Source organism: Apus apus, chromosome 27 (assembly GCF_020740795.1).
Source record: "Apus apus isolate bApuApu2 chromosome 27, bApuApu2.pri.cur, whole genome shotgun sequence".
NCBI classification, from domain to species: domain Eukaryota; kingdom Metazoa; phylum Chordata; class Aves; order Apodiformes; family Apodidae; genus Apus; species Apus apus.
The window spans coordinates 1,819,679-1,845,775 of record NC_067308.1 but is presented as its reverse complement, the minus strand read 5'-3'; the positions used below and the strand labels follow the sequence as shown (position 1 = coordinate 1,845,775).

Sequence of the window (26,097 nt, the reverse complement as noted above, 5' to 3'; positions counted from 1 at the left end):
AATGCAGAGTCCCATGAGCTGTCCTCTCCCAACTCACCTTTCCTGCTCCACCAGACACCGTCACCTCCTACCTTGCTGTGCCAGCAAGAAGATCCTGCACCCACTGCCCCACTCCCAGTGGAGACACAGCGAGAGAGTTTTCTGTGAGTACCCCAGCTCTGGAGCAGTCCCTCTGTGGGGATGGGGATGGCCTTGGACAGTGGGACCCTGCTGAGGCCAGGGCCAAGGTGTGGGCTGGGCATTGTCCTGAAGCAGAGAGCAGGAGGTGATGGGTGTGGGATCACCTGCCTGGTCCCATTGGGAGCAGTGAGCTGGCTCGGTTCCACCCTGCCTCCCCCTGCCCAGGGGCAGCAGCCTGTCACCTGGGTCCTGAGGTTGGAGGTGGCTCCTCCCATGCCTTTGTCAAGGAGCTCCTTGCTCAGCATCAGGGGTGGGATGGGGCAGGTTGGGAGCAGGGGGGACCCTTCTGTGCCCCGGATTGGACCCCAAACTGCTCCTGCCCACTGTCCTCAAGGGCTTGGGAGTGTGGAGTTGTTTGCTCCCAGCCACAGCTTGGGACCCACCGGGGTCATGTGGAGTGGCACAGCATGGCATGACATGGCATGGCACAGCTGCAGGATGATCAGGGAGAAAGAGTGCGAGGGAAGCAATGGGAGTGAGCTGAGCTGCTGGTGTGGGTGGTGGGAACACCTGGCCAGTGGGCACAGGGCAGCACAGCTGGGGGCTGCACCCCTGGCTGAGGGGTTGCACCCCTGGCTGGAATACTGCCAGAGCCGTACGTGGGCACTGGCAGCATGTGAGCACTGGGCTGGGGTTATGGGGAGCAGGGAGGGTGGCAGGGGGGTGCCGGTGCTCCTTGAGGCTCTCAGGCAGGGTGATGCTGGGGCAGTCTCTGTCCTGGGTCTGCAGGGCTGGGAGGGGGTGAGAGGAGCTGGCTGCTGACACCGCTGCCCCTCTCCCAGCCCCAGCGTTTGCCGCCGCGCTGCAGCGGAGGTGCCATGGGACACGCCACGGGCTGTGCCAGCATCCTGGGCTGGCTCCTGCTGGCACAGGCATCATCACGGGCAGCAGGTAAGTGCTGGTGCAGTGTTCCCAAGGAGAGGCCTGTAGGGCTCAGTGGTTCGGGGTGGCAAAGCTGTGGGTTCGGTGTCCATGACGAGTCAAAGGGGTGGGCCAAGCTCCTGCTGCAGCCCTCTGTGCCAGCCTGGTCTCTCCTGTGCAGGTGGCCATCCCTGCGATGCCAGGGACTTCGGACACGGCTCACTGGTGTGTGTCTGCAGCGCCACGTACTGCGACACGCTGGACCCCGTCGTCCTGCCGGCCCCGGGCACCTACATCAAGTACGAGAGCAGCAAGGCCGGGAAGCGGCTGGAGCGCAGCCAGGGCAGCTTCCAGCGCAACGCCCAGAGCCCAGGTACCCCTGCGGGGACATCTGCATGGCACCAGGGGGCAGAGCCGTCCGTGTGCGGCAGCTGCGATCCTTCTTGTCCCTTCCCCAGATTTCCATCTCACCCTGGACACGGCGCAACGGTACCAGAAGGTGAAAGGCTTTGGTGGCTCCGTCACGGACTCGGCTGCCATCAACATCCAGTCCTTGTCCCAGGATGCCCAGAACAACCTGCTCCGCTCCTACTTCTCTGAGGAAGGTGAGTCTGGGGCAGGGCAATGCCACTGGGTGCTGGGGCTGGTCTGTCCAGCACCCCCTGCTCAGGGTCTGGCTGCTGAGACTTGTGCTGAGGGGCCAGAAGGCTGCTGGAAGGTGGGGAGGGCTGTACACCCCAAATCCACCCCAGGGATGCCCATCACCACCCACCCTTTCCCCAGGCATTGAGTACAACCTTGTGCGTGTCCCCATGGCCAGCACTGACTTCTCCGTGCGCCTCTACACCTACGCTGATGCGGAGGGGGACTTTGAGATGAAGCACTTCAACCTGACCAAGGAGGACACAAGGATGAAGGTGAGCCAGAGGTGTTAGGGCTGCAACCTGGGTGGGATGCGATGGGATGGGGAAGGGGAGCACCTTCCCAGTGATGAGGTGGGTGAGGATTTGTCCTGCTGCATGTGACGCCAGTGCTGGGGCAGACCTGGAGAGCTCACTGCCATCCTGCTTCTCCCCAGATCCCCATACTCCAGGCAGCCCAGGCAATGGCCAAGCGGCCAGTGTCACTGTACGCCAGCCCCTGGACCTCCCCAGTCTGGATGAAAACGAATGGTGCAATGACAGGGAGGGGAACACTGAAGGGCAGCCCTGGGGACAAGTACCACCAGGCCTGGGCCAAGTACTTCATCCGGTGAGGGGCTGTGGCAGCGTGGTGGGCACCAGGGTCACTGTGCCCAGGGCTGGTACTGACACAATGGAGCCGCTCATGCTCTGCCCTGCTCCCAGGTTCCTGGACGAATATGCCAAATACAACCTGACCTTCTGGGCAGTGACAGCAGGGAATGAGCCCACGGCTGGTGAGATCATCTTCTACCCCTTCCAGTGCCTGGGCTTCTCCCCTGAGCACCAAAGGGACTTCATCGCACAGGACCTGGGCCCTGCACTGGCCAACAGCTCCCACCACAATGTCCAGCTCATCATCCTGGATGACCAGAGGGTGATGCTGCCCTACTGGGCCCAGGTGGTGAGTACCCATGGCAGCTCTCCCAGCCCCATGGTGACTCTGCCCAGCCCTGGACTCTTGTGTGGGCAGTGACTCCTTTCTCTTGCAGGTTCTCAAAGACCCTGTGGCCTCCAGCTACATCAGCGGCATTGGCATCCACTGGTACCTGGACTTCCTGGCACCCATCGACCTCACACTCTCCATCACCCATCACCTCTTCCCAGACTATTTCCTCCTCTCCACGGAAGCCTCCACTGGCTCCTACTTCTGGGAGCCCAGGGTGGTGCTGGGTGGCTGGGACCGTGGGAGCAAGTACAGCCACAGCATCCTGTCGGTAGGGCTTGGTGGGGACTGCAGATGGGCCAGCCACACCCTGCACACACCTGCAGCTCAGTGCCACCACCTGCCCCACAGAACCTCAACAACTACGTGACGGGCTGGACTGACTGGAACCTGGCCCTGGATATGGAGGGGGGCCCCAACTGGAGCAAGAACTACGTGGACAGCCCCATCATCGTGGACAGCAGTAAGGACATCTTCTACAAGCAGCCCATGTTCTACCACATGGGGCACTTCAGGTGGGTCAGGGCCCAGAGGGGTCTGCAAGGGGCTGCTGGCTCCAGGCCTGTCCCAGGCACCACACTCAAGTCCTGCTTGTCCCTGCAGCAAGTTCATCCCCGAGGGCTCACAGCGCGTGGGACTTGCTGTCTCCAAGAAGTGCCGCCAGTGCAACCTGGAGCACTCAGCTTTCCTGCGCCCTGACGGCGCCATCGTCCTGGTGGTCCTGAACCAGTGAGTGGCTTGGCCCCTTACCCTGGCTGGAAGCCCAGCTGTCCCCTCTAACCTGCATCCCCTCTCACATCCCCACAGCTCACCCATGGATGTGTCCTTCGGGATCTCTGACCCACGGGTTGGCTTCATTGAGGCCACAGCTCCTGGTGACTCCATCCAGACGTTCCTGTGGAACCAGCCAGCCTAGCACGGCCACAACTCTGACCAGTACTGGCACTGGGTGTGCGGTGCTGGAGGAGGGCTGGGGGATGAACCCCCATGGCTGGGGCTGTGGCACAGCTCCGCAACACCCCAGGGGACCTGTTTGATCCAAGGCCTGCAACTCCAGCTCTTTTCTAGACTTTATGTTTTCATAAAATAAACAGGTTTTCTACAACCTTGCTGTGCACCGGCTGCCGTCCCTCACTCAGTGGGCAGGACCATGGCAGGAGCCAGAAGAGGAAGGTTTGGGGCTGGAGGTACCTGCTGAACCATGTGGGCTCCATCCCACCTCTCCCTGAGGCATCCTACTGGGGACAAGGTCTGTGCCACAGGGAGCCACCATCCGGAGGGAAGGCATCTCCCACCCCTCTGCTCACTGCAGCATCCCCTGGGAAGGGCAGGGACCTGGGCCCAGCAGCAGCCTGGACCTACAGCCAGGATGTAGCACAAGGCCCCTGGTAGCAGCTCCAGCTTCTCCTCCTGGCTGGGGCTGACGGCTGCGTGCTGTGGTTTCTCCCGCCAGAGCACCCCCATCAGCACCCCCCCAGCTAATGGGATCCGGGAGCATTGGGCACATACTTCCCGAGTGACGTTATGGGGGAGTGGGCATGGGGGGGGGGGGGGGGCTGCACTGAGTCATCCCCCTCCCAGTGGGGCCCCTTGAACCGGGCCAGTGTGGGGGAGGCTCCACAGCCGGCCCCGGCACAGCGGCAACAGCACTGCGGCTCCATGCCCGGCACGTGCCCATTGCACCCCTGCAGGGACACGTGCCGTGTCCCAAGAAACCAGCCCAGGGCCACCAGGCACAGCCAGCACCCAAGGGGCACCCCGCAGCAGTGGTCTCAGGACGCTGGTGGCCGTGGCAGCTGAACAAGGGGGCTGTGTGTCCCAGCACACCAGCCGGCCTGGCCAGGTGCCACTTTTCCGTTTGCGCGCGTCTAAACCAGCCCCGGCCAGAGGAAACCGCAGCAGCGTGGCCAGTCCTGGGGCCCAGCCCCACATGGGGTGTCCCAAGGGAGCACTGTGGCACTGCTGGGGCTCCCAATGCCAGGACAGCCACTCCCAGCCCCCCTCTGCAGCCCCTAGAGCCACTCTGACCACAGGATGTGCTTTTGGCAGTGCCAGTGGCAAGGAACTCCCCACTATTGGCAGGGATGAGAAATGCACTGGGCTGTCAGTGCTGGAGGGATCCCGGCTGCAGCAGCAGCCAGCGCCAGGAACTGGGCCCCAGCCTCTTTCTGGCAGCAGGGAGCTTGTGTCCTCCAGCCCTGGTCACATCCTGCCAAGGAGCTGAGCCTCCCTGGAGCCTGCTGCAGCAGGCAGCTGGGCTGGGACCATGTCCCAGCTGTGTCCTGGCTCTTGGGGAAGCCAAGCTAGAAGCAGCTTGGCCAGGAGGACCATCCCCATGGGACCCACTGCTCTGCCCAGCAGCCAGAGGTCAGGGATGCTGTGGCAGAGGGCTCAGCCCCACAACTGCCAGAGAAAGGCTGGAGGATGCTGCTGAGACAGCCACAGAAGTTGTAGGAACCTAAAGACCACAGGTCTTCTCATCCTCAGAGAGCCCCAAGGCTAGGGACGAGGGCAGAGCTGCAGGAAGGATGTTGTGGTACTGGGGCAGGCATCGGGGCAGTGCATTGGTGCCCACTCCAGCCTGTGCAACTTGGGACACTGGGAAGGGCACTAAGCTTGCTGGGAGGACAAGAGGGTGCAGGTAGAGAGATGGGGGGGTTTATTGTCATGGCAGGTGTGCTCCCCATGAACACGGCCATGGACAGTCCCAGCAGGACGTAGAGTAGGGCACCCACAGGGAGTAACACCGCCAGGCTCCCAGTGGGAGCCTGCCCACTGCTCCCAGTGTAAAAAGTCAGTTCCAGGGACTGGACGAGAAACAACCAAGCAGGTCTTCCTCACTCCTCCTCCTCCTCTTCCTCCTCCTCTAGGGTGATGGGCTGGCGGCCAGCCGGCCCTGCGCTGCCGCGCTGGATGGACACGATGCCACTCAGGAAGGCGTAGCCCAGCATGGCCGCCAGCCCCACCAGCACCGACAGCAGCTGGCTGCGCCATTTGTGGGGGTCCTCCTCTGTCTCACCTCCGTCGGCACCTGCAGCCCGCGGGGCACTGGCCAGGGGCTCACCTAGGGGGGGCAGAGCCGGGGTGTGAGGAGGGGATGGGTCATCCTGAGCCCCCCTGGCCAAGCGGGAGGGAACACATCTCACCTCCATCCCAGGGGAAGTAGAGGCTGAGGATGGAAGTGCAGTAGTTGCACAGGTTCTGTAGGGACTTCAGGTGCTGCTGCAGTTTCCCGTTGGGCAGCTTTGCCTTCAGGAGCGGCGCCAGGCGGCTGAAGACGAAGGCGTCGAGGGAGGCCGGCCTGGAGCACAGAGACCTGCCACTGTGCTACCATCCCTCCCTCCATTCCCACCCAAAGCCAATCAGACACATCAGCCACCCACAGCCCCTTGCACTCCAGTGGCTCCTTGGGAGGGCTCTCTGCTTCCAGCCCCTGAAGTGAGAGCAAGGGGAGCAGGATGATCCTGTCCCATGGCTGGGCAGCAAGACGTAGGGTCTCGGTCCTGCCTGGGTGCAAGGGGCTCTCGGGCCCTGAAGCTCCTGCCCCCTATAGCCACCTACGAGTCACCGAAGAAAAACTTCTGGGAGCCAAGGCGCTGGGACAGGAGTGTCAGGCATTCCCGAGCATCCCGGTAGAGCTGGAGAAGGAGGACAGAGGGCTGTCACCCACCCGGCCCACATGGCAGACCTCAGTGCTATGTGGAGTGGGAAGGGGGTGTCGAGCCAGAGTGAATCCTGGACTGCTGTGAAGATTTTGGCCTTGCATGGATCCCACTGGGCACCCTCTAAAGGACACACTGTGCCCAGATTGCCTCCTCTCACCTCCTTCTCCAGCTTCTCCTCATCCTCCATGTAGCTGTCTCCCCACATGAGCTGCAGCCGTTCCAGGTGCTGCTTGTGCATGCAGTTGGGCAGGAAGAAGTTCAGGGGGAAGGGAATGGTTTCCGCGTACCATTTCCGTGTGTGCTCCACGTAGTTCTTTGTGTCCACCCAAAAGGTGTGGATCTGCAGCAGAGGACAACCTGTGCCTGGGCGATGGTGGGGCTGGGGCCAGCGCAGACTCTGGCAGTGCTGGAGACCCCATGCCCAGCATGGGACCAGTTGCCCCAGTGACTATGAGGGGCTGAGGGAGCATCACAATCAAGGCCAGACCTCAGCCCAGGCTGCACAACCCCCTGCTGTCACGCAAGACCTCTGGCCCCCTGATCCCTGCTACCAGTGCCCCAAGCCCCCAGGATTTTGCTGCTTGCAGCATTCTCCTGCCTGGTGGGCACACATCTGAGCCCACTAGTATCACGCCAGAGAGCAGATCCCATCCGTGGTGAGATGACCTCTCCCATGATCCCCCTGGGACATTTCCACTCACCAACACAGGCAGCAGTTTCTCCTCCAGCAGGGACACAAAGGCCAGTGAGTCGGCCCCTTGCGTGGCTGAGAGGTCGTAGTCAGCGTTGTACTTCTGCAGAGCCAAGGCCATGGCTGCAGCCGGCGGGGACACGGCAAACCCTGTGCCTTGCGGGCAAAGCCCAGCCCACCCTTCCCAGGGGAATGCAGCGCCCTCCATCCCCCCTGCCCAGATGGAGGATACCCCCCATCCCCCCCTACCTGCTTCCTGAGGTGAGTTATGATCTGCTGTGGTTTGGAGATGGTGCCCTCATCCCGCGTCTTCAGCGCCGGCAGGCGCCCTGTGGGCAGGGAAGGGGTGACTGCAGGGGGGTGCCCAGGCTGCCCCCTGCTGTGAGTAAGGGATGTGGGGGGCTGTGCCATGGTGACGGCCCCCAGGCTGGGGTGAGGGGGCAGAGGGAGGGGTACATGTGGCAGGGTGGGGGGGCACGCAAGGTGGGGCAGCGGGGCACAATGATGCAAGAGCTGGGGGTGAGAGGATGAAAGTGGCGTGTGATGGGATCCAGGGAACGAGCTGGGACATGGGGGGTGCCATGGGGAGGGGGTGCCATGGGGAGGGGGTGCCATGGGGAGGGGGTGCAATCGGGGAGGGGGGTGCAATCGGGGAGGGGGGTGCAATGCATGGGGCAGGGGTTGCAGTGGGGCAGGGCGTGCCGTGGGGCTGAGGGTGCCAGCGTGGAGGATGGGTAGTCCCGCCGGTGCCGGTAGCTCCGAGGGGGCCCTTACCGGAGGGGCTCCGCCAGGGGCTGGTGACCCGGTGCACCTTCAGCGGCGCCCCGGTGAACCGCGCGTAAGTCTGCAAGGGAAGGGGGGAGCGTGTGGAAGGGGGCTGGACCTGCTGGGCCCACCGGGACCCCCGCTCCGGCAGGACCCCGGCCTGGCCTGGCCCGACCCGGCCCCGACGCCCCCGGCCCCGCTCACCAGCACGGCCAGGCAGTCAGGGTCCACCGAGGGCAGCCCCCAGCCCCCGGCCCAGCAGAACAGCTCCATGGGCGCCGCCATCTTCCCGCCCGACCCGGAACTACACGGGCGGCCCCGCCCGCCCCCACCGCGGGGCGGCACCGGCGGCACCGGCGGCACCGGCGGCACCGGCGGCACCGGCGGCACCGGCGGCACCGGCGGCACCGGCGGCACCGGCGGCACCGGCGGCACCGGCCCGGGCTGGAGCGCGGCGGAGCGGAGCGGGGTCTCGGGACGGGGCTTGCTGCGCCTGCCGGGTGCCTAAGGCCGGCAGCCTCAGTCCCGCACTGCGTTCTACTGCCCCGCAGTGTTCCGTCCCGCACCACATCCCCCTGCCTCTCACCGCGTCCAGCTGCCCCGCTCCGTCCCGCACCATTCCGCATTGCATCCCACTGCCCTTCACCGCTCCGTCTCGCACCACTGCCCCGCGCCATCCCGCACCACGTCCTACTGCCCTTCACCGCTTCGTCCCGCACCGCATCCCATTGCCCTGCACCGCTCCGTCCGCACAGTACTATGCCGCACCGCACTGTTCCACACTGCTCCGCACCTTTTCATGGAAAGGAAACAGGGTTTTGGAGTCCGCAAGCAGCGGAGGGAGGGAGCCTCCCACACACACCCGCCGTTCCCCCGGGCCGCTGATATGTCCCGAGCTGCTGGCGCGGGGCTGAGGCGGCCCCGGCCCGTTGTTATGCAACCAGGGGGAAACAGGAGTAAACACGAGCGGGGCTCTGCGGGCCGCCCGCCCGCCTTGGCCGGTGCTCATCGAGAGCGGCTCGGTCGACCCCAGCACCCCGGGAGGGCTCTGGTAGCACGGCCCGACCCCGGGGCTGCCCGCGGGGCACCGCGCTGCTGCCACCCCCTCGAAGCCATGGCGAAGGCTCCCCAGACGCCCCCGCTCCCCCTCCCCGCAGCCCGGGGTGGAGAGGCAAGAGCTGCCGGGATGAGCTCATGGTGTGGCTCCGGGGCTTGGGCCGGGTCCCGGCGCTCTCCAGGCGGGGGCTGGCTCCGCTCGCTCCCCTCCCGCCAGGCCTGGGGGCTCCGCCTGCCCGGAGAGCACCGCCCGGCCTGGAGGCTGGCACCGGCGATATCCCCGGCTCTCCCGGGCTTGGGATGCTCCGGTGCTGCTGGGGCGGCTCTGGCTCGCGGGAAGGCGGCCCCAGACTGCCTGACCTGCCGGTGAACCGGCTCCTGCCACACTCAATTTCTGTGAGCGGGAGCTGAGCCAGGGGCGGGCAACGCTGGGCTGCCCGTGGGTCGCCCACAGCCCCGGGACCGGTGCACCGCCTCCCGCCCCGCTGGCGGGACTGAGGCTGGGGCCAGGGCCGAGCCGCTGCGGCCAGGCACCGGCCGGGGTCCCCGGGATGCGCGTCCGTGATTGACGGCTCTTTGTTTCCTCCTCGCCGGCAGCTCCGGCCCCTCCCCGCTCTCGCCACCCCGCCCCGCCGCGCTCCGCTCGTACCGGCGGCACCGGCGGCATGGGGGCACCGGCGGCCGCGGGAGGCCCGGCGCTCGGCGCGGTCCTGGCGCTGCTCCTGCTGGGCGCCGCCGGCGCGGCTCGCCCGGGGCTGCAAGGTAAGGAGGGTGTCTGAGGCCGGGCCCCGGGGCGACGGGAACACCCGACGGGGTGCCCGGCCCGCTGCCAGACGAGGGGCAGCGGCTGGAGCCCCCCTGACCCCGCTGCCGCCAGCGGGGACCGTCGGGCCCTCTTCCCGGTCCTTCTCCCTGGCCCGTGGCCGCTGACAGCGGCTCTGCTCGCCTTGGGAGGTCTGGCAGCCGGGCTGCGGACAGCGGGGGACAGAGGGTCATTCATCCCCGGAGCTCGGGGCGGCCCCCGGCACCCCAAGGCTGGCTCTGCCCGGGAGCAGCTTGGGGCACGGAGCCGCCGGTCCCGCTTGGACGCCGGTCCCGACTGCTGCTCGGGAGGCGGGAGGGCTCCCGGGGCCGCGGTGCGCGGCTGGGGCTTGCCCTGGGGTTAGCGCTCCTCCCGGTGTGCCCGTTGCGGCGATGGGATCGGGCTCTCCGTGCTTCCCCGAGCCGCCCCGCACCGGTGCCGTCCCTCCAGGCGCTCCCGGTCCCGCTGCGCCTTTGACTGTGGTAGCTGCTCCGTTCTGTCCGCCGGGGCCAGTGCCGGGAGGGTTCCGCGCTGCCCCCACAGCTCCACGCGAGCTGCGTTCCCGCTCCGCGGTCCCGCGGTGCCGGTCGGTTCGCCCAGCCCTGCCGCTCCCCGTATGCAGGGCGCGCGGGCCGGCGGGCGCTGGAGCCCCCCCGCGGGGAAGCCCCGGCGGCGGAGCGGGGGCCGGGTCCCCGCCGGGACCGCGGGGGCTCTGCGGGACCCCCCGGCGGTCCTAGAGCGCCACCGCGCGGGACCGGGGCTGGGCGGGGCCCGCGGCCCCCGGGGCTTCCCCGGCCCCCCCCGTGTCCCGGCGGTCCAGGGACCCCGTGCTTCTGCAGCCGGAGCTGTGGCTGCCGGTTGGGAAATGACCCCCGTGCTTGGCCCCCCAGTCATCGACCTGCTGATGGTGAGCGAGGCCCGGCAGATGGCCAGCATAACACACAAGATCCGGATGGAGCTCCTGACGATCAACGACGTATATCTCCTCTCCACCTTCCGCCTGCCCCCCAAGCAGGGGGGGACCCTCTTCGGCCTCTACTCCAAGAAAGACAACACGAGGTGGCTGGAGGTCTCCGTGGTGGGGAAAATCAACAAAGGTGGGTGCCTGCTGCATGGGGACATGTTGGTCCTGATCTCTCAGAGAGAAACGGGGACTGAGATCCTGCCATCCATGGGGCCCACTGGGGTGAGATGCTGGTCCAGGGGGGCTGCAGGCAGGCAGCGGGGGCAGAGCTGACAGCCTCTTCCTGCTCCTCCACAGTCCTGGTGCGGTACCTGCGTGAAGACAACAAGCTGCACTCGGTCAACCTGCAGCATGCGCCGGTGGCAGACGGGCAGAGCCACAATGTCATTGTGCGCCTGAGCGGGCTGCGCGGGGACATGCTGAGCGTGGAGCTCTATGTGGACTGCAAGCAGGTGGACTCCAGTGTGGGGCTGCCTGAGCTGTCTGAGATCCCACTGGCTGAGGTGGAGTCCATTGAGGTGCGCACAGGGCAGAAGGCCTACCAGAGGATGCAGGTGAGTGCTGGGACCCCCAGGGGGGCTGAGACACCCCTCCCATGCCTTCAGGGACAGGCAGAGCCCCCCACGGATGACTGCGTCTCCTCTTGTACATCAGGGGTTTGTGGAGTCGATGAAGCTCATCCTGGGAGGGTCCATGAGCCGTGTTGGGGCCTTGAGTGAGTGCCCTTTCCAAGGAGATGAATCCATTCACAGTGCAGGTAATGGCACATCTGCACTAAGCAGGGACAGCGCGTGGGGCTTACGGGATCACTCACTGTGCTGCATGCTGTGGCACTGGGAGGTGGGAGGGGACAGCATGTCACACAGAGGGGTGCTCCTGCCTCTCCCAGTCCAGCATCACTGTGAGGGTAGAAGCTCCTGTGCTCTGCGTGTACTGACCAGGAGCAGATGTGCAAGGTGACACTGCTGGGCTTTGGGGGCAGCATTTGGTAATCTCACTCTCTCTTTGCAGTGACAAACGTGCTGGCCTCCATCCTGGGTAAGTTCCTGCTCTGCTCCACTTGTCCCCTGTGGGAGGGCCATGGCAGTGTTTGGGGCTCCACAGAGGTGGAGAACCCTCCGCAGCCTATCCCAGTGCCCTGAGTGCCTGCAGTGTCCCCTGGAGAGGGCTGATACAATGGCATGGGATGTGCCATGGGGGAAAGGGTCCTGTGTGGACCAGGGAGGAAGAGGAAGGGCTATCGTCTGTGTTGTCCTTCTGGTTTGGTGCCAGGGGGCAGAGTGGTCCACAGCCCTGGGAAGATGCATCTGCCCTAGGGCTGACCTTGTCCTTTCTGCCCTGGCAGGTGAGCAGACCAAGGCGCTGGTCACGCAGCTAACCCTCTTCAACCGGATCCTAACCGAGCTGCGGGAAGACATTAGGGACCAGGTGAGGTGGTGGGGCAATGGCAGCTCTCGCTGTGCTGGATTTGCCCCAGAGCAGGGTGCCAACTGCATCCCCCTGATGCTCCATGCCCTGCTGCCTTGTAGACGAAAGAGATGTCTCTGATCCGCAACACCATCATGGAGTGCCAGGTCTGCGGTGAGTGCTGGTGAGGCTCTGCTCCCACCTCAGGGGGCTGAGGTCCACCCTGTCTCACGCCCTGCTTGTCCCTTCTCAGGCTTCCATGAGCACCGTTCGCGTTGCAACCCCAACCCCTGCTTCAGAGGCGTGGACTGCATGGAGACGTACGAGTACCCTGGGTACCGCTGTGGGCCCTGCCCACCTGGGCTGGAGGGCAATGGCACATACTGCGCTGACATTGATGAGGTGGGCACAGTCCTGGAGGGGTCAGCAGGTGACATCTGAGCACCAGCACTGCCAGAGCAGCACGGGCAGATACTTCTCCTCTCCGTATGTGACTTTGAGCCGGAGAATGGCCCTGCTGGGCTGCCCTGGGTCAGTGGGTGCCCTGCTGTGGGTGCTGTTCCCAGGGGTGAAGCTTGTCTCTCTCCCTGTGCCTCAGTGCTCTCATGCCAACCCTTGCTTCCCTGGCTCCAAGTGCATCAACACAGCCCCTGGCTTTCGCTGCGAGCCCTGTCCCCGTGGCTATCGGGGCAACACTGTCTCTGGCGTCGGGGCTGACTACGCCAGGGCCAGCAAGCAGGTGGGTGCAGTGCCGTGGGATTCAGCCAGGTCCCTGTGGGTGCTCCAGGCTGCTGAGCTGTGGGGACAGGTGGGGGGACACTGTGCCTGCCAGCACAGAGCAGCTTTCCTGGCCCGGACACAGGCACGGCTTTGGCTGTGGCTGCAGGCAGGGACAGGTGACAGTTTCTGCCATGCTGGTTGCAGGTTTGCACCGATATTGATGAATGCAATGATGGGAACAACGGGGGCTGTGACCCCAACTCTATCTGCACCAACACGCTGGTGAGCAGAGCTGCCGTGTTCCCCTGCCCAGTGCCCAGGGCCGTGCTGCTCCCTAGTCCCACCCCTGCCCGCTCTCCTGCAGGGCTCCTATAAGTGTGGTCCCTGCAAGTCTGGGTTTGTGGGGAATCAGACGTCCGGCTGCGTCCTGCAGCAGTCCTGCAGCACTCCCACCAACAACCCCTGTGATGTCAATGGCTTCTGCATGTTTGAGAGGAACGGTGAAATTTCCTGTGCGGTGAGTGGGCAATGGGGGCTGGAGGACAGCGAGGGAGGGGGTGCCAGGGGACAGCGAGGTAGCAGCTCGTCTTCCTAGGGCCCTTCCCCACATCCCAGCCCCTGATTTCTTCTTTCAGTGTAATGTGGGCTGGGCTGGCAATGGCAACGTGTGTGGGCAAGACACGGACCTTGATGGCTACCCAGACGAGCCCCTGCCCTGCATCGACAATAACAAGCACTGCAAGCAGGTGGGCTCCTGGGGAGCTTCATGCAGGAGATGCCAGCGGTGTTGGGGAATTGGGCAGGGCTTTGCTTCTGACCTTATCTCCTCCCAGTCATTAATGTTGCCTGTGACTCCAGGACAACTGCCGCCTGACACCGAATTCAGGGCAGGAGGATGCTGACAATGATGGCATCGGGGACCAGTGTGATGATGATGCCGACGGCGATGGCATCAAGAACGTGGAGGTGACTGTGCTTGTGGCACTGGGGGCCATGTGGGGCAAAGAGCTTCTCTCTTTGGCTTGATGCTGGTGCCCTCAAGATACTTCTGGGTTCAGCTGGCTGTGGCTCTTGGATGGTCTTGTGCCATGCTGGAGATGTCCTCCCGCCCCGACCCATGCGAGACTGCAGCTTCTTGCCTGCCAGCCAGCACAGCATGGGTGTCCCTCTCCTCTTCCCCACAGGACAACTGCCGGCTCTTTCCCAACAAGGACCAGCAAAACTCAGATACTGACTCCTTCGGGGATGCATGTGACAACTGCCCCAATGTGCCTAATAATGACCAGCGGGACACAGACAGCAATGGCGAGGGGGACGCTTGCGATAATGACATTGATGGGGATGGTGAGCAGCTCTGGGGCTGGCCAGCTTTTGGGGGGGAGGTCAATGCCATCATGTTAGGCTGGGGGTGAGGGTCTCCACCCCGCACTGTCCTTGCAGGGATTCCCAACATGCTGGATAACTGCCCCAAGGTGCCCAACCCTCTGCAGACTGACCGGGATGAGGATGGTGTCGGGGACGCCTGTGATAGTTGCCCTGAAATGAGCAACCCCACTCAGGTATGGCTGGGGGCAGGCAGAAGCAGGGATCCAGTGGGACAGGACCCTGCCAGCAGGGGGTGGGAGGACCTCCTGCAGCATGGCTGGGCTGCCTCATCCCAGGGTGTCTGTTGAACTCTGGCTCTGGTCTCCTCCAGACAGATATGGACAGTGACCTGGTAGGAGACATCTGTGACACCAACGAGGACAGGTGGGAACTGCGCTGCTGCAGGGTCACCTACTCATCCTTTGCCTGGGGGAGAGCTCGGGGGCCTGCAAAGGAGGATGATGGGGTCTTTGGGGTTGGTGGGGGTGGGGAAGTAGTGTCAGGCCCCCACTTTATGACACTGGTCTAACCCCATTCTTGCTCCCAGTGATGGGGATGGGCATCAGGACACCAAGGACAACTGCGCTGAGATCCCCAATAGCTCCCAGTTGGACTCAGACAATGATGGGCTGGGGGATGACTGTGACAATGATGATGACAACGATGGCATCCCTGACTATGTGGCACCTGGCCCTGACAACTGCCGCCTCATCCCCAACCCCAACCAGAAGGACTCAGATGGTGAGCATGGAGTGGGATGGGGGAGGCAGACCCCCCCCAGGCTTAACCCAGCACTGACCAGGGTGTGTGTCCCTAGGGAATGGTGTGGGTGACGTGTGTGAGGAGGACTTTGACAATGACACAGTGGTGGACCAGTTTGATGTGTGCCCTGAGAGTGCCGAGGTGACACTGACAGACTTCCGTGCCTACCAGACTGTCATCCTTGACCCTGAGGGGGATGCCCAGATCGATCCCAACTGGGTGGTCCTCAACCAGGTGTGGGTGCTGCCCCCTGTGTTTCTGCGGACTGGGGTGTGAGCAGAGGGGGACTGAGAGGTCCCCAGGGCTGCTGGGGAAACCCTTCACTCAGCTGTCCCTCACAGGGCATGGAGATTGTGCAGACCATGAACAGTGACCCAGGCTTGGCTGTGGGTAAGAGATGCACCTGCAGACCCCGTGGGACAGCCTCTCTGCTCCCCTGTGCTGGGGGTCTGGAATGGGTCTTTGCCCCATAGAGAGGCACAAGGTGGACTGGAGGTTGTAAGGTCCTGGGCTGGGGCAGAGGGCTTCTTGCAGCATTTGCCCACCTGTAGGCTACACGGCCTTCAATGGGGTGGACTTCGAGGGCACCTTTCACGTCAACACCATCACTGATGATGACTACGCCGGCTTCATCTTCAGCTACCAGGACAGTGCCAGCTTCTACGTGGTGATGTGGAAGCAAACAGAGCAGACCTACTGGCAGGCTACCCCCTTCCGCGCTGTGGCTGAGCCAGGGCTGCAGCTGAAGGTGGGTATTGGCTGCCCCATGAGCCAGGTCAGGGCCCTGTAGCCAGTCCCCCCCTGACACCCCATGCACCCACAGGCGGTGAAGTCCTCGACTGGCCCTGGGGAGCACTTGCGCAATGCACTGTGGCACACGGGCCACACACCCGACCACGTCCGCCTGCTCTGGAAGGACCCTCGTAACGTGGGCTGGCGGGACAAGACCTCCTACCGCTGGCAGCTCGCCCACAGGCCCCAGGTGGGCTACATCAGGTGAGCTGTTGGTTGGGGGCCTGCTGGTTGGAGGGCTGCACTGGCCACAGCGCACAGGAAGCATGCTAGCTGCTGGGAGCTTTACAGCCCCAGTGGGACCACAGCGGTGTGGGAATCCTGGCCGCGGGAGAGCTCCTGCCCCGGTGGGGTGGCAGGATGCCGGCCTGGGGAAGGGTCCTTGTCCCAGCGGGGCCGCGGGCGCGTTTCCCCTTTAAGGATCCCGTCGGGGCGGCCGCCGCGGGGGGGCTCGGCGGGCCGAGCCCGTCGGCCCCGTCCGCCCCGCCGGGCCCCCGCAGTCATTGTCCCGTCGCCATGGCGACCTCGCCGGCCGCAGGCGCCTTTCAAATGCAAAGCGCCCGACAAAGGCGGCGGGGCCGGGCCGGGGGCGGCGCGGGGGGCCCAGCCCGGGGGTCCGGATCCAGCGGGATGCCCCGGCCCGGTGCCCCTATCCCACCTCGGGGCGGGATGCCCCAGCCCGGTGTCTCCATTCCCACCCCAGCCACGAGTCGAGTGGTCCAGCGCTGGCCCCGGAGGGTCCCGGAACCCCGCTGATCGGCCGCGCCCACCGTTCCCTTCTCGCAGGGTGCGGCTGTACGAGGGTCCGCGGCTGGTTGCCGACTCCGGGGTGATCATCGACACCACCATGCGCGGGGGGCGGCTGGGGGTCTTCTGCTTCTCCCAGGAGAACATCATCTGGTCTAACCTGCAGTACCGTTGCAACGGTGAGCACCGGGCGCTCCCCCCGTGGGGACACCGGGGCCTCCCCGCACCGGGCCGGGGGTCGAGAGTTCATAGAGCATCTATCTCTCTCGCCCTCTCTGCGGGGGCCGGTCCGTCGGTCCTGGCCCGGGGGGTTCGGCGCTGGCCTCTCCCGCTTTACCGGGGCTTGCCCCCCCCCGCCTCCTGACGCCCCCTCCACGCTCTCGCCCCGCAGACACGATCCCCACCGACTTCGAACCCTTCCGCCGGTTTCTTCTGGAGGGACGCGAGTGAGAAGCTTCTCCTAGCCCGGGCCCTCCCGCCGGCAGCACCCAGGGGCGCTCCGGGCAGATCAGCCCCTTCCCGCCGAGCCCCGCTCCCGGCTCCCCGCGGCCGGTACCGGCGCGTGCGGCCGGCAGCGGGGCGAGCGGGGCCCGGCGGGTGCGGGGCTGCCCCCCCCGGTCCCTGCCCGGACTCTGGCCATAAAGTTTTGAGTGTTTTCTAGCCTGGGCTTCCTCTTCTTGGGGGCGCCCCGGTGTCCCGAGCGGTCACCGGGCCCTCTCCCGTGCTCTCGGCCCCGTCCCTCGCTGTCCTGCCTGTGGTGGGTCGCGGGGATGGGGGAGGGAGCCCGGTACCCGGCTGGTCCCACCGGCGGAGCCCGCGGCGGCGGGAGGCCGGGACGAGTGCAATATTGGTAGGCGAGAGCACAACACTGCACCGCATCCCGTCCCTCCCGCCGCCCCGGAGGGAGCGGAGCCGCCGCCGCTCGGGCCGCTCCGTGGGAACTGCGCGGCGCGCGCCGAGCCCCGGCGGCAGTGCCCGGTCGCCATGACGACGGCTGTCCCGGCAACGCGGCGGAATGTGCCTCCCCCGCCCCGCCCCGGAGCGCGCGGGGCAGGCACCGGCCCGACCCACCCCCCTGCCCCGCGGCGGCGGCTGCGACAATGGGCACGGCGGCCCCGGGCCCGCTCTTAAAAGGGCAACAGGGGCTGGGGCTGGGCGAGCGCTGCCCGCTGCCTCTTCCCGCCGCGGAGCCGCGGCGGGCACTGCCCGGGGATACCGGAGGATACCGCCGGCGCTGCCCGCAATTGTGCGGGGCCGTGGCAGGTGAAATCACCGCTCCGTACCGAGTGCCGGCAGCCCCGCTCGTACTCTTGGGGGGTGCAGGGCGGGAGCGCGGCTGCGAGGGGCGGCCGCGAAGCCCCCGGTGCCGGTGCCGCTCAGCGGGGCCGGGGCGCGCAGAGCGCGTCGTTCGGAGTCGCGGCCGCCAGGGGGCGCCGCAGCCCCAGCGGGGCGGGGGTGCGCGTGCCCGGGCCGCGGGGAAGGGGCGGCCTCGGAGCCCCCGGTGTCCCCGACCCGGCTCAGCCCGGCGGGCACGGTCGGGATCAAGGGGTGCGGCGGCGGGAGCGCGGTGCTGCGCCGCCTCCGGGGCCGAGGCCGGCCCTGCCCATTCCCTAAGCTCGCCCTCGCTGCGGGTCCTCTGCAGGTTTCCGCTAAGAGGAAAAGTGCAGCCTTTAAACCGCTGCTTGGAGCGGGCTCGGGGACACCGGCCGGGAGCTGCACCCCGGTGTTGACCGGGAGGCGGGGTTGGCAGAACATGGCGGCTCTGGAGGGGTGCAGTACCCCGGGCCAGAGCAGCAGGGGTCAGCATGTTTGCCCTTCCCCACCGCCGAGGGCCCTTGGGCAGGTCATGAGCCCAGAGCTCGCTGCCCGTGCCCTGCTCGCGTTCCCCTTCCCTGGCACCGAGCCTGTGGACCCCAGACTGGGCGCAGCTGTGTCCCGTTGTACCCCTAATGACAAGCACCCAGGCCACCCGTCCCTTGCTCCCAGTTACTGCAGAACCGACACCCCGGAAACCGTCCAGCACGACTGGGTGGTAGTTCACCTCCACACGGGGCTGGGCAGGATGCTGGACTCCGGGCCCCTGCCAAGCCCTCTTCTGGAATTGGGGCCCTTCCTGCAGGGCAGGGGCAGGGAGGGACATGAAAGGCTGGCGTGGTCTGGCAGTGCCAGGAGCACGTGTCACTGGGGAGGATGGGGGCTCTGTGCCATAGCACAGGTGGCACCTGGTACCGCTGAGGTAGAGCATCGGCACCCAGATCGGCACTAGGCATCAGCCTGGACAGGGAGCTGTGTCTTGAGTGGGAATGGGGGTCTTGTGCTGTGGTGGGGGGGGCCCTTGTGCCCTAGGAGGGGCCCTGGGACCTGGCAGGGAGGTTACTGGGAGGTACTGGGATTTCACAGGGCCCTGGGCCCCACCTGCGTAAGCAGTTGGGGGGGGTGTCACTGGTGTTTATTTGAGTGTAGGGCGAGGCAGTGGCTGGCAGGTAATGATTAACCCTGGGCTGAGCTGAAGGATGAGGCCTCCCACATGAGTGAGGGGCTGAGGGAGACTGCGTCCCTCTGTCCCCCCGGTCCCGGGGGCCATCACTCAGCCCATGGGTCTGGGCAGTTGCTGCACCCCACCCCTGCCCAGCCCCTTTCCTGTGCCCCCCACCTGAGGCTGCATCCACCCCTGGCATGGGGACGCTGCTGGCGGTGTCCCCCCTCCCCAGTAGAGTGTGGGGGACCCAGCCCAGGGGGATGATGTCGTGGGGGCCCCATCAGCGAGGCGGCACCCCGGTGCCCAGCGCCAAGCAGCACGGAGGGACCCCCCCCCCCCTCAGGGCCAGTGGTGGGGTGGGGCCTCTCCACCTGCCCCAGGTGCTGTATAAAGCTCCCGCCGCTGCCAAGCCGCCAGTTCCTGATCCTCGGATTGTGACGTGCACCGCTGGCCAACAGGAGAGCAGCCATTGTGGAGCCCCAGGAGGTGCTGGGACCCCTCAGAATGAGCCACATGGCATTCACTGCCCTTCTGCTGCTGCTGCTGCTGGGAACAGGTGAGGGACTGGGGCCAGTGGGACCTCAAGCTGGAATGAGCCAGGCTGGGACCTGGGCATGCTGGGAGGCAATGGGACAGGGGAGCAGGGGGACAGGATCACTTGGTCTGTTTTCTGAGCAGGGACTGGGGGACACCAGAGCTGGTGGCCCTCAGCACCCCAGCAGCAGGGACATCATCATCTCTCCTGGTCTGGCCCCTGGGTGCAAGTTGTCCCCAGCAAAACTGGGACTTGGGGACCTTGCCGTGGCCCCTCTTAGCTGTGTCTGAAGGGACTGGGCAGGGCTGGGCTGTGCCGGGCTGGCTAGAGCAGGCTGAGCCCAGGGCTCACAGCCTGGTGTGCAGGTGTGTGTCCCAGTGAGCTGCAGGACCCCAGCTCTCCTCCAGTGCCACCAGCTCTTGCAGGACCTGCTGGAAAACTGCTCAGGAGCCCTCCCTATGCTGGCTGGCAATCCAGCCATGTGGGGTTGGGAGAGTGTGGGTGGCACCCCCACAACCAGCGACATGCACCAAAGGAGGGTTTTTGTGAGAGGGAGGCTGTGCCCAAGCCCCCTGGTGTGGCAGGTTCCCCTCTTATGACCTCGCAGGCTGCAGAAGCTGCTGGTGGTCAGCTCTTGGAGGTCGTAGTGCTTCTCAATGCCTCATGGCCTAGAGGAGTGTCCAGCTGAGAAGCTGTTTTATATAAGACCTTCCCAAACTGGTGCTGCGGTCCCAGCTGCCAGCTCCTGGTTTTTCCTCCAGGTACATGTGGCATGTCCACCACTGAGACTGACACAACTACCACAGAAACAACCACCACTGACATGACCACCACAGAGACGACTGCTGAGACAACTGCCATGCCCATGACCTCCATTCACGTCATGATCTCCAAAAACACAAGCAGCAACGGAACTCCAACTTCCGTCCCCTCCCATGCCACAGTCTTCCCTGCGACAGGCAACACCACAAACTTCCAGCCCAGCAACAGCTCTGCAGGCAATACCACAGCAAACAGCACCACTGTGCCCATGCCCAGCAGCACTGTCATCTATCCCAATGCCTCCACAAACAGCAGCATCTGGATCACCCCCAGCATGAGCAATAGCAGCTCCACGGTTCCCACCTCCTCCATGGGTGGTGGCACAGGGATCCCCACCTCCAGCAGCAAAGGCAATGGGAGCAGCAGCACTCAGGTCAGCCCCACACAGATGGGCAGCACAGCTCCCAGGCAGACCCCCACAGCAGTGCTGGGCAGCAGCCATGCTCCCAACCCCAGCAAAACCGCAGCCTTGCTCCCCGCTGCTGTCCAGCTGCTCCTCCGTGTCCCGCTGTCCTTCCGCATCCTCAACAGGAGCTTCAACGAGAGCCTGCGCGACCCCACATCAAGGGACTACAGGAGCCTGAGCCACACCATCCTAACCATGGTGAGTCCCAGCCCTGCCTGTGGGGTAGCAAAGATCCCCAGGTCTGTGCTGCCAAGGAACCACCTCCCCATAAAAGTGCCCTGAGCACCTGCTCTGCCAGTCACCTTAGCACCAGTACTGCGAGGTGATGGGGGGAGGGGGGCTGCCAGGGAAGTGGCTGTCACCCGCGTGCTTTGTTCGCGTGCTTTGTTCCAGTATGAACACGTCTTTGGCTGCACAAGCTGCCTGGGCTGGCAGACCTACAAGGGATGCAGCGAGCTCCGTTTCAGGTGAGTGGCTCCGGTTGCCAACGTTGGTGTGTCCCAGCACGTCCCAGTGTGTCCCAGCGTAGAGCCCCTTGCGGGGAGTGGTGTCCTGGGTGCTGATGCATCCTCTAACGGCAGCCAAGGCTCAGTGGAGGTGCAGTCCATCCTCGTCTTCGGGCACGGCAATGGCACCATCACCAGTGATGCTGCTGAGCAGCAGCTGAGGAAAAGCCTGGACCAGAACGGCTTCATCATGGACCTGCAGCTGGCCAGCATCCAGAGTGAGTGGGCTGGGGCAATGGAGCCCTGCGGAGGGGCCTTTGGGGGGTTCCACAAGGTCCATCCCATCTTGGCCAGGGCACAGAGTCTCCTCGGTGGTGGGACAGGCTGAGGGTGGTTTGCAGCTGGCAGAGCTTTCTGCAGTCCCCATGGTGGACAGGATGACTGGACATCATGGACGAGGGCTCAACCCCTCACACCCTGTCCTGGGGTTCTCTCAGGGCTGTTTGTTGCAGACAGCCCCACAGCACAGACACGGCTCTGATCCTCTTTCAGGCTCTGTAGAGGTGACATCCCCAGCACCGGTGCCTGTGGTCCCAGACTGGGCCATTGCTCTGCTGGTCCTGGTGTGCATCTTGCTGCTGCTGAGCATCCTCAACTGTTTTCTGATGGTGAGTGCCCTATTCCTGTCTGTGTCATCACCTGCCTTCTGATGGTGGGTCCCCTGTCTCTGTCCCCATGCTGTCAGTCATCTGACCCCTTCCCTTTCACCCCCAGACCACCTGTACCTGTCGGCGAAAAAGCCGAGGGAAGCTGGACCTGCTCAGCACCAAGGACTCCTACCACCCCATGGCTGAGTATGCCCCATACCAGAGCCATGGGCGCTACGTGTCCCCCAGCAGCAAGCCCAACCCCTACAGCCAGGTGGGAGCTGAATGCCACCATCTCCAGGGCTGCTAGCACCCGGTGTCCTGGCCACCGCGGTGCTTTTTGGTGGAGCCAGGTGGCCATGCAGGTCCCTTGACCGCTGGGTTAATGGCTAACTGAGATAGTGGGGCAGGGGACAGGTGGCCCTGGGAGCCTGTCCCATGCCGGTCCTGGCCAGGAGGTGACTGTAACTTTCACGCCTGGATGGAGCAGCAGTGCTGGGTGTGTGGCTGGTGCTGGCAGACCAAGCCTGGCTCCAGGGAGCTCCCAGCGACCTTGGACACTGCTCCCCCTGAAGGTGGTGGGAGGTGGGCAGCAGACTTGCTGCCTGCCCATGCTGCCCCTCCTCATCTTCAGCCATGTCCCAGTTGGACTCTTACATCTGCCAGCGTCGGGGCATCCTCCTCTGCCAGCGTCGGGGCATCCTCCTGCCATGGGGAGTGGGCTTGAGGCAGGGACTGGGGTAGTGCAGAGGGGGCAGGGGGGGCTGATCCCCATATCCCACAGCCCATACCCTGCACCCGGGTGGCTCTGAAGCCTGAGCTTTGGGTGCAGGGTCAGGAGCTGCCTATGCAGGCAGATGGTCGGGCTTCTCCGGGGGATGTGAGGTCTGGGGCAGGACCAGCCTGTCTGTCCCCTCCCCGCGCTGCCCTGCGGTCAGGGGCCGTATCCAGCTGCTGGGCTCCGTGTGAGCGCTCGCCCTGTTCAAATACCAGGGGCCTGGGTAAATATTTACCTTCACTCTTGCCGGTCAGGCTTATCACACCGGAGGAGAGAAACATGCCGAGGGCCACGGCAGCTCCTCAGGCTCCTGCACTTGGGGGGGGCTTGGGTTGCCTGTGGGGGCTGTGGGTGCTGCCTGGGGGCAGCTGCCCACCATGCAGGGGGGATTCCATTTTCAGGCTGAGAACCTGACCCATGGTGAGGGTGTGGGAAGTCCCCCTGCTGCCAGCAGGTGTGGGCTGAGGAGGGGGCTCAGCCCAGCTCTGACACCCTCTCCTCATTCCCCAGGTGGCTGGCAGCAATGGGGGGGGCACCGGCACCTTCACCTACACCAACCCCACCGCTGGCTCTGACAACCTCTGAGGGACTCGCTGGGATGGAGGGCGGCCACTGAGGGGAGGGGGTGGCCGCAGCCCCCCGGTCCCGGGGGACCAGCACCAGCCCTGGGCACATCCCCAGGTGCTCTTGGCTCCTCACTGTGGGCAGCAGGAGCTGGATGGTTCTGGAGCAGCCGGATTTGTGCGCATGACAGAACAGGATGAACAAAGATTTGGGGGGGGCAGGAGGGTCCCCTGCAGCCCCCGGCCACCACACTCGCTTGGCTTTGCAAACCCTGCTCCATGCCGTGGGAAGGGGGTCTGGGCTCATGCCTGCCCTGCATTTGCCCCTGGGGATCTAATAGCTCTTTTTGTGGTGTTATTTTATATAAATATATATATGGGGGTGTGGGCACTGGGCGCGGCAGGGCGGGGAGGCGGTTGGCAGGGGCCTGGGCCAGGGTCTGTTTGTTGCATTTCACAATAAAAGGATGGGTGCAGCTGGACACTGTGTCTCTCCGGGCTGCAGTGAGCCCCCGCAATGCTGTGGGGACTCCACTCCTGCATCCCCTTCTGGCTCCATGACTGGTGGGATGTCCCTGGCGTGGCCATCACCCCCCTGGGTGACCTGGGCTTGGGGTGGGTTGCTGTTGTTTCTGGGGCCGGGCAGAGCTGGGGTTCATGCTGGGATTGTTTCTATTGTACCTACAGTCGCGCTGGCATGGGCAGTGTCCCCACCCCCCTCGGGTGTGACCGTGTCCTGCCACCATGCTGTCCCTCTTGCTCACATCCCACACTCTCCGTTTCTGTCTCGTGAGCAAGCAAGGCTCGTTCGACACAACCGGTTATCCCACGGCCGTGCCAGCAGAAGGTCATGGTGCTGCCAGGGCTGTGCTGCTGCAGGGTGCAGCCTGGCCCTGCCTCACTGCTCCCACTCCTGTCCCCTGTCTGCTCTAGGCTCAGGATCCCCCAAACCCCGTGTGAGCCCTGAAATGGCTTTGGGGGCTGCCAGGAGGACGGGGCATGGGGCAGGGTGGTGGGACACGCTGAGGGGCAGTGGGGTGGCCCCAGCAGGGACAAGACCAAGGTGGAACCTGAATGGGGCCTTGTGGCAGGGTCTGAGCCTCTGGGATGGCCATGCCTGGACTAGGATCAGGGGGGCAAACCCCAGCAGGTTGGGCTGGGCCTGCATTGGGGGCTGGGAGGGGTTTTGGCAACCATTGAAAAGGCAGAAATACAAGGAAATGAATTTGCCCCACAGAAATTCCGTGTGGGCTCAGGCACGGAGCCAAGCGCCCTGCTGGGACCCAGCCCTGGGCCCGGCAGTGGGGGGCTGAAGGGGATTGGGGGGGGCTGGTGGGTGCCTCGGGCACAGCATGTGGGCTCTGGGACCCAGGCATGTGCCGGGGGGTGTACCTGGACTGTGCCATGGTGTGAGCGAGGAGCTGGGGGGACTCTGGGGCATGCTGGGGGGGCTGCCCAGTGAGAGGGGATGATGCAACTCCAGAGGCTGCTGGGGGTTGGGGGTGCTTGGGGGGGGGGGGTCTCTGCTGCTTTTGGTTTTCCACGTGCCTTGCTGAGAGCCAGTTGCCAACAGCAACAGTGAAACCCAGCAGGCCACCAGCCCCAGGGAGCTGGGGGGCTGCAGGGTCTGCGCAGTGTGGGGTGTGAGGGCTGTGGGGCCAGGATGGTGGGGGGCTGCAGGGCCAGGGGGCTATGGTACTGGGAGGCTGCAGGTATGGGGGGGCTCAGGGAGGGTTGGGGGAGGACTGAAAGGCTTCAAGGCCAGGGCGGCTGTGGGGATGGGGGGGTGGGGGGAATTGGGGCTGGAGCTGGGGGTTTGGTGCAAAAAGGGGGGGCATCTTCGTGTGCATGTGAACAGCCAGGTGGGGTTGGAGGGGTGGGGGTGGTGCTGGTTGCATGGTACTTGCATGGCAGAAGCAAGGGGCAAAACACTGGGAGGTTGGTGGTGGCAGTGTCACCTTCCCCCCCCCCCCCCTCAAAATCTGCTACCAGCAGGGGATGGATTGTGTGCCCAGGGCAGGGTCCCATGGGTGCAGAGGGGCTGTGTGGGGCTGCTGCCACATGGCCCCCCTCTTGGTCCCCCCCATCCCTGGGCAGGACCTGCAGGAATTGAAACAGGTGCCAGGGCTAGGCCCTACAAACTGCCTATTTCTCAGGGAGCCAGGTGAGCAGAGGGGACCTGTGTTCCCTGGGGACAGGTGCCTGCCTGGGGGAGGACCCAGCCCCACACGTCACTCCTCTGCTGGCCCACCCTGCTCCCCTGGGTACCTAAGTGAGGGGTCCAGCCCCCATCACCAACCCTGAGAGGATGCCCCAGCACCCAGCAGCACCCCAGCTGCACCAGCCACCTTTGGGAACCCCAAATAATGTTAAGGGGGTTTTCTCTGGGCCCAGCAGAGACCAGACACATCAGTGCTGCCCTGGGCAGGATTTGGCCACTATTGGCCACAGTCCCAAGGACAGCCCAGCCCCTTGGCCTCAACAACAGGCCCCAGGAAACAGCCAGAGCCTCAAACCCCTGGGGCCAAAGCTCCTGGCATTGCAGTTTATTGTAGGAAACCATGAAAATACAGCAGTTGTAACAGAACCCAGGAGAAACTACAGCAGCTCGGACCCATCCTGGCACGGGGCCACCAGCTTGAGCCCCCATGGTGGATGGTGGCTCCTGGCCAGGTCAGATGCCGACCCCACAGCCCTGGCTGCGTGTGGTTTGGCACTGAGTGGTGTAACAGGGCCGAGTGTGTCTGCACGGGCAGGCAGAGACACAGGCAGGCCTGGCCAAACCTTAGGGCAGCCCATGCAAGGGACCTGGTGGTGGCAGTTCCCAGCCACAGTGCAAGTGCCCAGCCCTGGTGCCAGTGCCTGGCCAGGGTGCTGCAGCCAGGTGAGCCGTGTTGAAAATGAGCCATTTTAAAAAAAGTCTTCACACCTCATTCCAGCCCAGCCTCCCCCCACCCTCTCTCCCCAAGCCCAGCTGCTTCCCCAACCCTGGCCAGCACCCAGCCTCTCCCCCCCACC

At 64.9% G+C, this 26,097-nt stretch overlaps 4 protein-coding genes across 5 annotated transcripts; 3 read left to right on the top strand and 1 right to left on the bottom strand.

Annotated features, from left to right (window-relative positions):
- Nucleotides 1–986: 986 nt before the first annotated feature.
- Nucleotides 987–3,583, top strand: LOC127394976 (lysosomal acid glucosylceramidase-like). Its single transcript, XM_051641335.1, has 10 exons — nucleotides 987–1,071; nucleotides 1,223–1,414; nucleotides 1,500–1,646; nucleotides 1,825–1,958; nucleotides 2,120–2,292; nucleotides 2,388–2,625; nucleotides 2,714–2,938; nucleotides 3,019–3,182; nucleotides 3,271–3,396; nucleotides 3,475–3,583. Exons 1-10 carry the CDS (start codon nucleotides 999–1,001, stop codon nucleotides 3,581–3,583), a joined length of 1,581 nt encoding a protein of 526 aa, XP_051497295.1. The 5' UTR covers nucleotides 987–998.
- A 1,726-nt stretch (nucleotides 3,584–5,309) lies between these two features.
- MTX1 (metaxin 1) lies at nucleotides 5,310–8,104 on the bottom strand. 2 transcript variants are annotated; one of them, XM_051641347.1, is made up of 8 exons: nucleotides 7,993–8,104; nucleotides 7,798–7,867; nucleotides 7,273–7,352; nucleotides 7,034–7,126; nucleotides 6,490–6,672; nucleotides 6,229–6,305; nucleotides 5,814–5,968; nucleotides 5,310–5,731 (listed from the first exon to the last, which is right to left on the bottom strand). In XM_051641347.1, the coding sequence occupies exons 1-8, from the start codon at nucleotides 8,071–8,073 to the stop codon at nucleotides 5,505–5,507; spliced, it is 966 nt and encodes a 321-aa protein (XP_051497307.1). In that variant the 5' UTR covers nucleotides 8,074–8,104; the 3' UTR covers nucleotides 5,310–5,504. The 2 variants fall into 2 exon arrangements, with proteins under 2 accessions (XP_051497307.1, XP_051497308.1); XM_051641348.1 differs by having other exon boundaries at nucleotides 6,490–6,558.
- A 1,017-nt stretch (nucleotides 8,105–9,121) lies between these two features.
- On the top strand, nucleotides 9,122–16,946 carry THBS3 (thrombospondin 3). Its single transcript, XM_051641337.1, has 23 exons — nucleotides 9,122–9,606; nucleotides 10,537–10,743; nucleotides 10,908–11,164; nucleotides 11,265–11,367; nucleotides 11,622–11,648; nucleotides 11,956–12,038; nucleotides 12,140–12,191; nucleotides 12,271–12,419; nucleotides 12,616–12,756; nucleotides 12,942–13,019; nucleotides 13,102–13,254; nucleotides 13,373–13,483; nucleotides 13,596–13,703; nucleotides 13,922–14,081; nucleotides 14,178–14,296; nucleotides 14,434–14,486; nucleotides 14,650–14,843; nucleotides 14,920–15,098; nucleotides 15,206–15,254; nucleotides 15,416–15,612; nucleotides 15,688–15,860; nucleotides 16,443–16,582; nucleotides 16,795–16,946. Exons 1-23 carry the CDS (start codon nucleotides 9,510–9,512, stop codon nucleotides 16,851–16,853), a joined length of 2,889 nt encoding a protein of 962 aa, XP_051497297.1. The 5' UTR covers nucleotides 9,122–9,509; the 3' UTR covers nucleotides 16,854–16,946.
- Nucleotides 16,947–17,418: 472 nt separating this feature from the next.
- MUC1 (mucin 1, cell surface associated) lies at nucleotides 17,419–23,561 on the top strand. The gene is made up of 8 exons (XM_051641243.1): nucleotides 17,419–17,666; nucleotides 19,341–19,438; nucleotides 20,179–20,843; nucleotides 21,039–21,112; nucleotides 21,227–21,369; nucleotides 21,644–21,759; nucleotides 21,866–22,012; nucleotides 23,027–23,561. Exons 1-8 carry the CDS (start codon nucleotides 17,419–17,421, stop codon nucleotides 23,099–23,101), a joined length of 1,566 nt encoding a protein of 521 aa, XP_051497203.1. The 3' UTR covers nucleotides 23,102–23,561.
- The last annotated feature ends 2,536 nt before the right edge of the window (nucleotides 23,562–26,097 follow it).